Source organism: Numida meleagris, chromosome 7, assembly GCF_002078875.1.
Source record: "Numida meleagris isolate 19003 breed g44 Domestic line chromosome 7, NumMel1.0, whole genome shotgun sequence".
In the NCBI taxonomy this organism is placed as follows: domain Eukaryota; kingdom Metazoa; phylum Chordata; class Aves; order Galliformes; family Numididae; genus Numida; species Numida meleagris.
This window is the reverse complement of record NC_034415.1, coordinates 7612535-7623850: the sequence shown is the minus strand read 5'-3', so window position 1 is coordinate 7623850 and position 11316 is coordinate 7612535. Positions and strand designations below refer to the sequence as shown.

The window sequence follows — 11316 nt, the reverse complement described above, 5'->3', positions numbered from 1 at the left end:
TCATTTATTTTTGTACAAAACAAAAAAAAATCGCAAGAAAAAGGTCTATTTTTTTTTGTTTGTTTTGTTTTTTGTTTTTTTCCTCCTGTTGCATAGACTCTTTAGGAGAAGGCTGATACTGAAGTGCAGTTGTGGGGAGGCAGTGCAGGGGCAGGGCGCAGCCGTGTTTCCGTACCATGCTGCTCTTGCCTCCGTGCTCGGATGGCTGTCACCCCGCTGACACACACATCTCCTTTGCTTTTGTCTCGAGATGCAGCGGTTCCGTGCACGGTTTGGCCAAAACTGGGGAAAAGTACCTGGGTGGAGGACGGGTGTTTCTCTCCAGCATTACGTGTGGCAAAGCCGAAAAGTTTTCTCCCGTTATACGGCGCTTCCTGTTTTGGAGGAGGAGGGAGTCGCTTATTTCAGTGGTCACAAAGTGGAAAATAAGGCACAGATGGGGGCAATTGAAAGCCCTGTGTGATGAGGAGCCTTGAGGCTGTCACCAGTGCAGCCCGATGGAGCCAAGCCCCGTGACGTGATGTCAGCATCACCACCCTGCTGGAGTTGCACAAACCGGGATGGGTGGCACAAGGAACTGCCAGGAGCTGGTGGCTTTGCCAGGAGGAGAGATGAGGATGGGGAAGGAGATGAGTGCAGGGTCCAGCTGTGCAGGAAGAACAGGACGTATCCTGCAGCGCATCCCAAGTCCCAGATCCAGCTGTGCAGACAGCCATGCAGCAGCTGGCAGTGGTGCGTGCTTGCGGGGTCTGTTGTGTGTGCCCCCAGTGTGTGGCACGGGGGGGACTGTGTTGGGAAAGTGCTGCTCCAATAGCAATTCAGTGTGCCAAGCCTGTAACAGAGGGTCCTTTGGTCCTGCTCTTTAGTAGTCATTCAATAAATAACACTAATGGCCATAGCTAAGCTGTTACACAGCGTCAGCTTGCGTCTCTGCTCTTGCAGTAGCATAGAGGTGATGCAGCCTTTGCTGCAGTATGGTGGGCTCTTTCAAAGCAAGTCTGTACAGAAGAAGTCTTTTAAGGAAGACTTTTTAGGTGCTGGTGCAAAAGGGCCGGTCTTGCAACTTCCTGGCTCCTTCCTGCCTCTGGGCTGAGTGGTAGCACGGCCTTCTGCTTTGCTGCCTCAGGTTGGGACTTGAGGTTTCCGAGGCTGGGCTGAGCGCATCCTGCGATACTTGTATTGCTTTTGGTTTGGGGGTTGGAGGGCCAGGATGTCCGTGCTGTACTGTAATGCTGCACTCCGCTTGCTTTGTGTCTCCAAGGTGGGAGTGAGCACGGCCCCGTGGTGGCTCAGCAGGCTGCGTGTCCTTTGCAGAGGGTTTCACCCTGGCGGGGGCATCACCCCATGCCTGCATGCCTTGCTGTGTGCCAGCCCTCTGACACCCCACTGCTGGGCTCAGCCTCTTTTCAAAGTCACCATAAAGTGGCAGCAGTTCGGGCATCTCCTCGTAGCACAGCTGGAAGGGCCGGCGGTGTCAGAGCTGGCCGCTAGATAGGCAGAGACGGCCTCTTGTCCAGCAAGAGCAGCTTGGGCTGTGCCGAGATCCACAGGTCCTCCTCGTCCTTCTTCTTCTTCTTCTTCTTTTTCTTGTTCCTCTCGGCCTGCAGCTGCCCGTTGCTGCTGGGGCTGTGCCCCTCCCTGCTCCGTCTCCGCCAGTGGGAGAAGCAGCAGTGGCAGCAGATGAAGATGGACGCGATGAGGACGACGAAGGGGAGGCCCAGCAACACGGCGAGGCAGACGGTGTTGAAGACGCCCTCCTTGTGCTTGGTGCGGACAAGTTCCAAGATGGAATTAAAGAAAGAGCTGATCTTCTGCTCCATGCTGGCTCCTGGGCAGGATCCCTCTTTTGTGGCTCCTCAGGGTACGTTTGACTCCTGTGAAGAGCTAATGCGCTCCGGCGAGCAGCTCTGGGCGGTGCCTGCAGAGACAAGAAATCACTCAGATCAGGAGCCTGCACCCTCGGTGTGGTTTTTTTGTTTTTTTTTTTCCCCTCAGAGCTGCCAGCACAGCCAATGCCTCTGCAGGGTGAGAGGTCTGTGCCCACAGCATCCAGCCACGAATCACTCCATGGAGTAGCATTCGGTGGGTGAGAGCCTGCAGGACCCAAGCAGATCACCCACAACTCAGCGTGGGTGGACTCCGGTCCCCGGAAAGCAGCCTCATGCCCTCCAGGGGCTGTCTGCAGTGCCCCGGCTGAGAAACCTCCATGACTCACCTGGGAATTGCTCCAAGGCTTGGGCAGGGCCGAGGAGCGTTTTTGTGGCGTGACGTGAGGTTTTCCTCCCCCTCAAGGAGGGAGAGGTGCTGCTGAGCCCCAGGTTTTCGGGGAAGCCCTCCTGCAATGGGTGCAGGCGGGGTAAGGGAGCTGCTGCCTCTACTCCCAACCTCCCTCTGGTCCTGCTTGGGGGCCAGGCAAAGCTGGTGGGGCTTTTGAGCCAAGTATTTGGAGGTCATTGAGTTATGGATTGTGCAGGTGGAAAGTCAGCGGGAGCAACATCAGGCTCAGAGAGCGTGTTTCACCCTGCTTTGGCATTTTACACCGGTGGCTCTTTGCTTTGCTTTCGCCTTTGGGAGTCCAGCCCCACAGCCTCTCAAGGGCACACTGAAACCCCTGTGGTGCACCAAGGGGAAGCTGAGGCACAGCAAAAGGAAAACTAAGACTTTCACAAGGCAGCAGCTCAGACATACGCCCAGAGGTGTCCCAGAGGAGCTGCTCGCCTTCACCAACAGCCAGACCTAAGGTGAAGAGGAGAAATGCTGATCAAAGCCAACTGGCACCTGAGCTCTGTTCTCTGTAACCACTGAATTGCTGGCTCTCCTCCTCCAGGGAGCACCGGGAAGGGTCCTGAGCTGAAACCTCCATCTCCACAGGAGATGCCTGCTCTGAATTGCATTTACCGCTGCAGCAGCACCTGCCATCTCCGGATGCTCCTGCACCAAGCATTTGGGTTCCTGCGGCTCTTTGGGTGCATGCGCTCCCAGCTCACCTCCCAACAGCCACCAAAGCTACGTGATCCAAAAGAGAAACCAAAAGAGCCCTAAGCACAGCACCTACGACCTGCCAAGAGGAAGAAGCACCACGGAGGGCAGGCTCCAAGCCGCAGCTCAGAGGCAAAAATCCTGTCGCCGCTCCATCGTCCGCTTTGTGCACGGTAAAAAGGGGATTAAAAAAAGCTTTGTTCCCAGGAGGGGTAAGAGGCAGTCCCTGGGTGCCCATGGTGCTCCTGCTGCACTGTGAGCAAAGGGAGAGCAGAGAGCCCTTCTTGGAGCTGCGCCGTGTCCCAGATTTCCTCCTCTCCGAGGCCTTTTTTAGTACAGATGTCATAAGGTTAAATGGCCGTACAAATAAACAGAGCAGCTTTCCCTTGGCCTGAATCGTCTGCCTGAAGCAGGTTTGCCATTTATCCATACGTATCCTGACAGCTCGCTATCCAGGCAGGAACACCGGGATCCTATGATACGCTTCACTCCAAAAAGCTTTTTTAAAAAAAAGAAAAAAGCGAACCAACAACCGCCTCAATTTCAGACAAAACAGGATGTTCAGTTTTACTCCTGCCCTGAGCCGCTTCGTGTTTACTGCCTGTAAACTTCAGGGGAGGGAAGGAGGGCTGGGACTTCCTTTTAAGCTGGTAATTAATTGTTTGCAGTGCAAAAAAAAAAAAAAAAAAAAAAAAAGCAAAGCAGAGAGCCCTTTGAAACGTTTCCATTTGAAAATGGATCTGAGTGCGGGGGGAAAAAGCCCTCGCTGGCTGCTCTGCCCGCAGAGGGAGGCTGGCAGCTGGGAGCCCAACCCTGCGGTGCTGGACAGCGGAACCAAGGGGCGATGCATCCCCGTGCAGCAGGGCACCCAGCACGGCGGCCAGGCTGCCTCGCAGCGCTGCTGGTTTTCAAACGCCTTTTCTTTTCGGTGCGTGCATCGCCTTTTGTTTCGCGGATGAAGAGATGCCTGTGCAGGAGAACAGAAGGGGTTCTTCTGGTGCTAAATAAATAAAGAGGAGAGGGGAGAGCAGGAAAACGGGTGCCTTGTTGAGCCTGAGAGGGCTGGGGTTAGCCGAGGCCACCCGTGGCTAGCTGAGTGCCTGCCTTCCTGCACGCAACCCTTTCCTCTTGCTGCTTTTTAGGAAAGTTTTGCACTGCTGCCCCGTTTGGTGCTGCAGCAGCAGCAGCATCTCCCTTCAGAGGAGGATGGAGGGGCAGAGCCGCGTCCACGCCGCGATCCAGGATGGGTGTGAGCGCACACGGAGCTGCCGGTGGGAGGTCGGCGTGTTCCTGGGCCAAGAACCAGCAACTGGGCCAGGAGGCACTTGGAGACAGGGCAGTGCCTGGGAGGGCTGCTCAGCGCCTGCTAAATGCGCTCTTTGTGCTGGGGAAGTGCTGGCAGTGCATCAGGAGGAGGCTGACAGGAGAAACGGCTCGGGAGGTCCTGCAGCGGGGCACGGAGCTGATGTCCGTGCCTCTCCTGTTGGGTTCGTTAAAGGTGGGAGCCCAGCACCGCATCCTTTAATCCACCTTGGCTGGAATCAAGCTGGTTTTAAGGGTGAGAGCATCTCCTGCGTTCCCAGGGGCGGCAAGCAAGCTTTGGGGCACGGGCTGGGCACGGGGAACCCAGCATACGCAGCCTGGCAGTGTTGGCTTGCCCACATCCGTGGCACAGCAACCGCAGCCGTGCAAGGAGCTGCAGGGCCCCTGCAAACGAGGCCAAGGGCTGGGAGCCACAGTGCACCAAGCTAAGATGCACAGCGCGTCCCAGGTCCCTCGGAGCCTGTGTGCTCCTTTGACACAGCCAGGTATGCATGCGGGACAACACCACCAGTTCTCCCCGTTTGCACCTGCAGACTGGGAGGAAGCGGGGTGAAGCCTGAGCTGGCACCGTGCATCGCAGACCTGGAAGCGGTGAACAGCAGCAGCAGCAGCCGCCCCGCCGTCATCCACAACCGCTCAAACGCTGCGAAGCAAACGTGCTCCGAGAGCCGCCGCCCGGAGCAGAACTTCGCCCCGTTTCCCCCCGACGGCTCCGTGCCGCTATGAGCGCTCCCGACGCGGCTGCTGCTACCGGGGTTAAAGTGAAAGCACGGGGTGAGCTCGGCCGGCGCCGCCGTCCGCGCTCATAGAGCACGAAGCACAGCACGGACCCGGCCCGGCGCTGCCCCACAGCGGCCACAAGACCCCCCCAGTGCCGAAACCAACGTCACCAGCTCAGCCCCGGAGCTGCCAACCAGGGGACGTGGGACAGCATCTCCTCGTCCCGGTGACACCGTCCCTTCCCAGGTGGCGGCCGCGGTCACCCCAAAGCCTCGCACCCCCACCCCCCGCACCTGGGCTTCCCGCAGGCCGCTCCCGGAGGGGCTCGGCGTGCTGCCTGCCCGCACCTACCTCGTCCCGCCGCGCCGAGGAAATGGGCCGCCAGTCCCGCAGCCTCCGCCCCCGGCCCGGCCCCGGCGGGGCTCCCCCCGCTCCGCCCCGGGGCTGGCGACGCGCCCGGGCCCTAGAGGAGGAGCTGAGGGGACGGGGCGGACGGCCCGAGGGGAGCGGAGCTCAAAGTGCGGGTCTGGAGCGGGTTGGGGGCACCCCGGGCAGGAGCTGGAGCGGGGTGCCTGCAGACGGGACGGGCTGTGGGGGAGGCGGCTTCCCTGCAGGGCGGCTCTCGGAGGGCTTCGGTGCTTTCCAGACGTGATTCCTCCTCAGTTTCGAACACCCCCACCCCTCCCAGTTTTCGCTTTCCTGCCCGTTTCTCCTTTATCTGCTCACGAGGGATAACCGGGATCCGCCGCAGCCCCGTGCGGAGCGCTGGCGGCCGGGCGTGCTGTGACTGGAAGAGCGCACAGCTGGGGCTGTCCCGGCCAGAAAGCCTTCAGCACAGCAAACCCCACGCTTGTTTCATCCTCCTTTGACTGGAAGCGGCCTTTTTTAGCGGCCTCAGGGGGCGAGCGTGGCCGCAGGTGTTGGGCCCGGGGCTCACTGCCCTGCACTGGGGCTCAGCCCTTTCTTGTTGCTGGCTGACTTTGGCAGAGGCCTCACCAAGCAAGGGGCTGCTGAGCCCCATTTCTGGGGCCCTCGTGCCCCTTCGCCAGCTCTCGAGTTGTGCCAGGGAAGGTTCAGGTTGGATATAAGGGAAAATTTCTTCTCCAAAAGAGTGGTGAGGCATTGGAACGGGCTGCCCAGGGCAGTGGAGGGGTCACCATCCCTGGAGGTGTTCAAGCAAATGGTAGATGTTGTATTTAGGAACGTGGTTTAATGGGCAGTGTTGGAGGTCAGCAGACGGTTGGACTGAGGTCTTTCCAACCTGAATGATTCTATAATTCACAGGGATATCTGAATACAACGTCCTCAGCTCTGTCCAGCCCTGCATCCTCTTTCCGGTAGCGGTCCATTGCAGATGCGTTGCAAGAACACGGATCCCTCTTAATGCATAACCCTGCAGCAAGGTGTCCCATGGCTCAGCTACGTGTGGTGTTAAAAAAACAACCAAATTTTGGGGGTTTGAACCTGCCACCTGCTAGTTTCATTCAGCCTCCCCGGTTCCCTATCGGTGAGGCCACTCTGACTCAGCAAGCACGAGTGCTGGGGCTGGGAGCAACAGGGGCGTGATGCAGTGACCACGCTGAGGGGATGTGATGGAGCTGGTGATGGTGACTCTGCCCTTGGGCAAGATGTGGCTGCTGCTGCTCCTACTGAGCTCTCCGGGTGCTTTGTTTTCCAGAAGTAGCACCAAGTCAGAGGAAGCTGTGACTCAGAGGCCAATGAATCACTCCTGCTCCGGATTACACGGCTTTTTTCCTCCTCCTGGGCCTCCAGCACCGGCTGAGGAGCCCACAGAGACATTAGTGAGAATCCTTTTAAAGCTGGAACGAGACCCGAGCCTTTGGGAAGCACTGAAGTGGCTGGTGGAGGAAACAGTGCGGTAACGCATCGGTGCTCCACGAACGAAGCTCTGCGTCCCGCGGGACCCACGGGATCTGGCAGCACATCGCCTGTTTTTAACCCAAAACACGCAGTCCCCCAGGACACTGTGTTTTGAACCCACATCCGTGCACCCTCACCCCCCCCACCCCCTCGCAGCCTCACTGCAGCAAAATTCCCCAGTTTCCCCCTCCAGCACAGAGCGGAGCTGCTGCACACGGGCACACCTTCCCCTCCGCTCTGTTTGCACACAGTGGCCCGGCTCAAAGTAAGCAATGGAAAACTCTGCTCGCAGGGAAACATTCCTCTCATTTTTCCCCGATGCTTCTGCCTTTTCCCTCCTTCTCTCTCTCCCAGCGAAAAGAAAGAAGGAAAAAAAAAAAAAAAAAAAAAAAGGAAAAGGAGGCTGCAGTTTAAATGCTAAAAATAAAGCTGCCCGGTCGCTCGCTGGATAAAAATAGCAGCCCCTGGTATTTATTTGAGCAGCAGCAGTCGCCTTTCCGGCTTTGGAGCAGAGCTCAGGAGGAGGATGGGGCGGGCGATGCTTGGGGCCAGGTGATGGGTTTGGGGCTGGAGGGCTTGAGGTCAGGCCTTCCTCCCCCCGGGTTGGTTCTCCAGCAGCAGAATGGGCCCAGTGCTCTGGGTTCCATCTGTCTGCAGGGAGCTGTGCCCCCAGGAGTGCCTGTGGCTCCGCTGTGCACCCGCAGCAATGGGGATGCTGCTCCCCTGCTGTGCAGGGCTGTCAGGCTGAGCACCCCCCCCAAAAAAAAGGAGGAATTGTTTGTGACTCCAAACAATTGGTGGCTGCTTTGTGCATGCGAGCAGGAGCTCCTTCCTGAGGAAATCCCACGGCAGCAGGAGGTGGGGAGAGCAGAACCGCCTGCAGGAGCTGTGCGGGGAGCAGCCTAGGGACGAGGTGATGCCCCAGCATGGAGATGGGGCAGTGAGGTGCCCCTTCCCCAGCACCAAAATGGGGCGCCCAGCATCCCTCAGGGCTGGACTTTTTGGGGATGTCAGCCACGAGCGATGCTGGGACATGGGGCTTCCCACCCAAGGGCTGTGTCTGACCTGGCTTGCCATGCGTCGGGATTGCTTGCTGCCAAGCGGAGTCCCAGGGGTTAACGGCTTGGAGCGGAGGTGCGGTTGGGCTGCTTGGATTCTGTTGGGTTGTTGTTGGTTTTTTTTTTTTTTTAATCTCATGCTGCTCTGAACACCTGGTTTCTGCCTGGTGCTGAGAGCTGCCAAGATTGCTTTTTTGGGTAAAAATGCGCTTGTAATGGTGGAAGCAGGGGCACAGCCCTCTGCATTGCGCTCCATCCCTCTGCTGCAGCTGAGCATCGGGCACCCCTCGGTGCCAGCACCCCAAATATGAGCCCAGCAGAGCAGCAGCGAGGCAGGGCAATGCCATTCCTTTAACAAATAGCATCCACCATATTTCTTTTTTTTTTTTTTTTAGTAAATGTTTTTCTTATCCCGCATTCAGCACAAAGCTTTGGGGCGAGCAGCATAGGACCTCAGTGTTTGGGGCCCCGACGCTGCCCCACAGCTCTGCTCTGTGGGGAGCATGCAGCTGGGGTGAGGGGGGGGAAATGAAAGCAAGATGCAAATTGTTGGAGGGGAGAGAGGACAAACAGCCAGGGGCCTTTCTCCTGTGGGTGTTTCACCTCTCCCCGACCCCCTCGAGGGACACCAGGTGCCTTTCTTTGGTGATGCTCAAAGCTTTGCACGGTGCTGGGGTCACTGGGCAGGCGGGAGGGTGCAGGTTTGGTATTTCTGCCTCGATTACTGTGGATATATCCTACATTTTTATCGTGGAAAACTGCTGAAAAGGGTTGGAAGTGGCAGCTTGTGTATGTGTATGTGGGAAAGGGAACAGCCCGTGGGCTGCTCTCGCCTTGCTCCCAGTCCCACAAAGGGGATAATGGATCGATGAAATGTGAAAGCCCTGCACTTGGATTTGATTGAAAGAGGTATTTTTTTTTTTAACGCCCTGCATAATTAAGTGGTAGCGCTTGTAGCCGCGGGAGTCGGAAAGATAAAAAGGGGAATGAGGGTTTTAAATGGATGATGAGCACATCTAGGATTACGAGGGGGAATAAAAATGAAGAAACAAACGTTAGGAAGAGCACTGTAATGAAATATCACGTCCTGCAAGGCATCAAGCATGGGAATTGGGCACCCCGAGCTCAGCAAGCTTGGCACCTTCTCCGCAGGGCACTGGGTGCGTTCTCAGCCCCCTAAGCTGGAAGGCAGAGAAGGGAGGATGGCAGCGGGGCTCTGGGATGGGGGGGTTAAAGCTGCCACTGCCCAAGTGCTGGGCTTGGGGCCGATGCCTCCAGGCTGGCTGAGAATCTTTGTGTGCCCTCCCGATGTTTGTTGGTGGGACAAAGTTCCCGAGCATCGCTCATGCAAGAAGGGGACTTTGGTAAGAGGGCTCTGATGAAATATTTGGGTACAAAGTGCAGATGGGGTGGCGGGCAGCACAGTGCTTGGCTGGAGCTCGGCCCCAAGAGTAAAGGGGCTGCTGTGCAAAGCCCAGGAGTTACGCTCCTTGGAGAGGTTGGGAACGGGACGTCTCACCACGTGTGACCTTGTCTGGACTGTGCTGGACTTAATATCACCACTGCATGCAAGAAGTGCATGTGCTGGGCAAAGAATGTGCTGTGCAGGGGCAGTGGGGTGAGGGGCTGGGTGGGCACCGGTGGTGGGTGATGGGGTGGTGTGGTGGGGTTCAGGACTGCCCCGGGCTGAAGGAGGAGCAAGGGGCATTTGGGAAAGGTCTCGTGGCAGCCTGACCCCCTCCTCATCCAGTCTGAAATGTGCTGGAGGAGCACTGGCCTCACCTAGGGGTCATACATGGCACCCACCAGGCCGGGTTGCTGCTTGGTGGGGCAGTGCCACGCTGAGACGTAAAGCACAGGCTGCTTGGCAGCACAGGTGGTGTGACACCTCTGGTTGTCACCCGCCGTCCCCTCTGGATGGGCACCATGATGTGGACCGGGATGTCCTCCACCTCCTATGTCTCCGGAAGGCTTTGTGAACCTTGGTGCAAATCGGAGCTGGGGTTATTCACTGGCTCTGGGGTCATTCGGTGCTTTGCTGTCCTCTCCCCACAGCAGTGGGGCCGCGGACTTGCCCCGTGCTCTGCAGTTCCTTTTTTTCTCTCGAATCGGAGTGAGAAACAGAAGCGTAGAAAGCACCGCAAAGCAAATTCCCCTGGTTCTGTCTCTCCGGAATTAAATTTAGCAAATACAGTCGCAGTCTGGCAGAAGGGCTTCTTTGAGGCTTTCTCATTCTGGCTGGCTGCACGTTGAGCATGAATTTGTAAGATGTGAGATCTAAATAAAGCCTGCGTCTGGAATGGAGGGAGGCTTCCCGTGCTCTCTTGAAATTCACACTTGTCCTAGAGGTTTCGCTTTACCCGTGCTGTGTTTTGTTTTACCGGCAGCACGTTCTGCCAGGAAGGTGCTGGTGGGAGGGTGCCTCTCAATGGGGCTTCAGCGGGGTTCCTTTGTGCTGAGAACAGGTTCCCACTTAACTGAGGAGCTGGATTTGGCTGAAGGCTTTGGGGCCCTCAGCTCTGTTACTCAGCATCAGGACTCTTGGCTGCATCCATCGAGTCACAGAATCATGGAACCATTCGGGTTGGAGAAGACCTCTCAGATCCCCAAGTCCAACCCCAGCCCACCCCACCACGTCCCTCAGTGCCATGTCCCCACTGTTCTGAATGCGCCCAGGGACAGTGACCCCGCTGCTCCCTGGGCAGCCTGTGCCACTGCATCACCGCTATTGCAGAGAAGATTTTCCTCATATCCCACCTGAACCTTCCTTGGAACAACTGAAGGCCATCACCTCTCATTCCTCCCCTTTTTTTTTTCTGCCTGGACAGCCACAGAGCTCACTCGTTTGGTATCTTTTATTAATGTATAGAAAATGCATTAAAAAAAGGAACTATACATAGCCTAAGAGCGGTCAAGACTAAAAATACTAGTTAACAATGGTTAACAAGCGTCGATCCCATTCTCCCAGCTACGTTTTCATTATGGGGCGGGGGAGGGTTGTTTAATATATTATTTATTTATATTATTTATTTTCTCTCTTTGTGCATTTAGCCGCTCTCATCTTCCCCTCATTTGGCTGCACTGGTCTGTGTTTGGTTCATCAAAACCTCTCCAAAGGATTTCGCCACCTCTGTTCTCCCGTTGTCTTTCTGTTGTCGTTTCGTTTTTAGTTTCTGAAGGAGTAAGCACTATTGCAGTGTAACGCCTGTGCACGAGGCGCTGCTTTTCGCTGGGTTGGTTCCGTCCCCATGTCACCATCCCTCTGGCAAACCTCTGACACCTGCAGAGCTCTGGGCTGGGCAGGGAGATGCCACCCATCCGTGGGGGCTCGGTTGGGTTTGGTGGCCCAACTCCA

At 56.8% G+C, this 11316-nt stretch overlaps 2 protein-coding genes across 3 annotated transcripts in view; one reads left to right on the top strand and one right to left on the bottom strand.

The window, feature by feature from the left end:
• The window catches only part of TNN (tenascin N), a 41051-nt gene that overhangs the window by 26693 nt on the left and 3042 nt on the right, over positions 1-11316 (top strand). The window lies entirely within an intron of this gene.
• On the bottom strand, positions 77-5477 carry KIAA0040 (KIAA0040 ortholog). 2 transcript variants are annotated; one of them, XM_021404484.1, is made up of 2 exons: positions 5374-5477; positions 77-1918 (listed from the first exon to the last, which is right to left on the bottom strand). In XM_021404484.1, the coding sequence occupies exon 2, from the start codon at positions 1818-1820 to the stop codon at positions 1488-1490; it is 333 nt and encodes a 110-aa protein (XP_021260159.1). In that variant the 5' UTR covers positions 1821-1918; positions 5374-5477; the 3' UTR covers positions 77-1487. The 2 variants fall into 2 exon arrangements, with proteins under 2 accessions (XP_021260159.1, XP_021260160.1); XM_021404485.1 differs by having other exon boundaries at positions 5316-5387.

Excerpts from the sequence above, each read along its gene's own strand:
- KIAA0040 (XM_021404484.1), bottom strand. The coding sequence starts at position 1,820 with ATGGAGCAGAAGATCAGCTCTTTCTTTAATTCCATCTTGGAACTTGTC.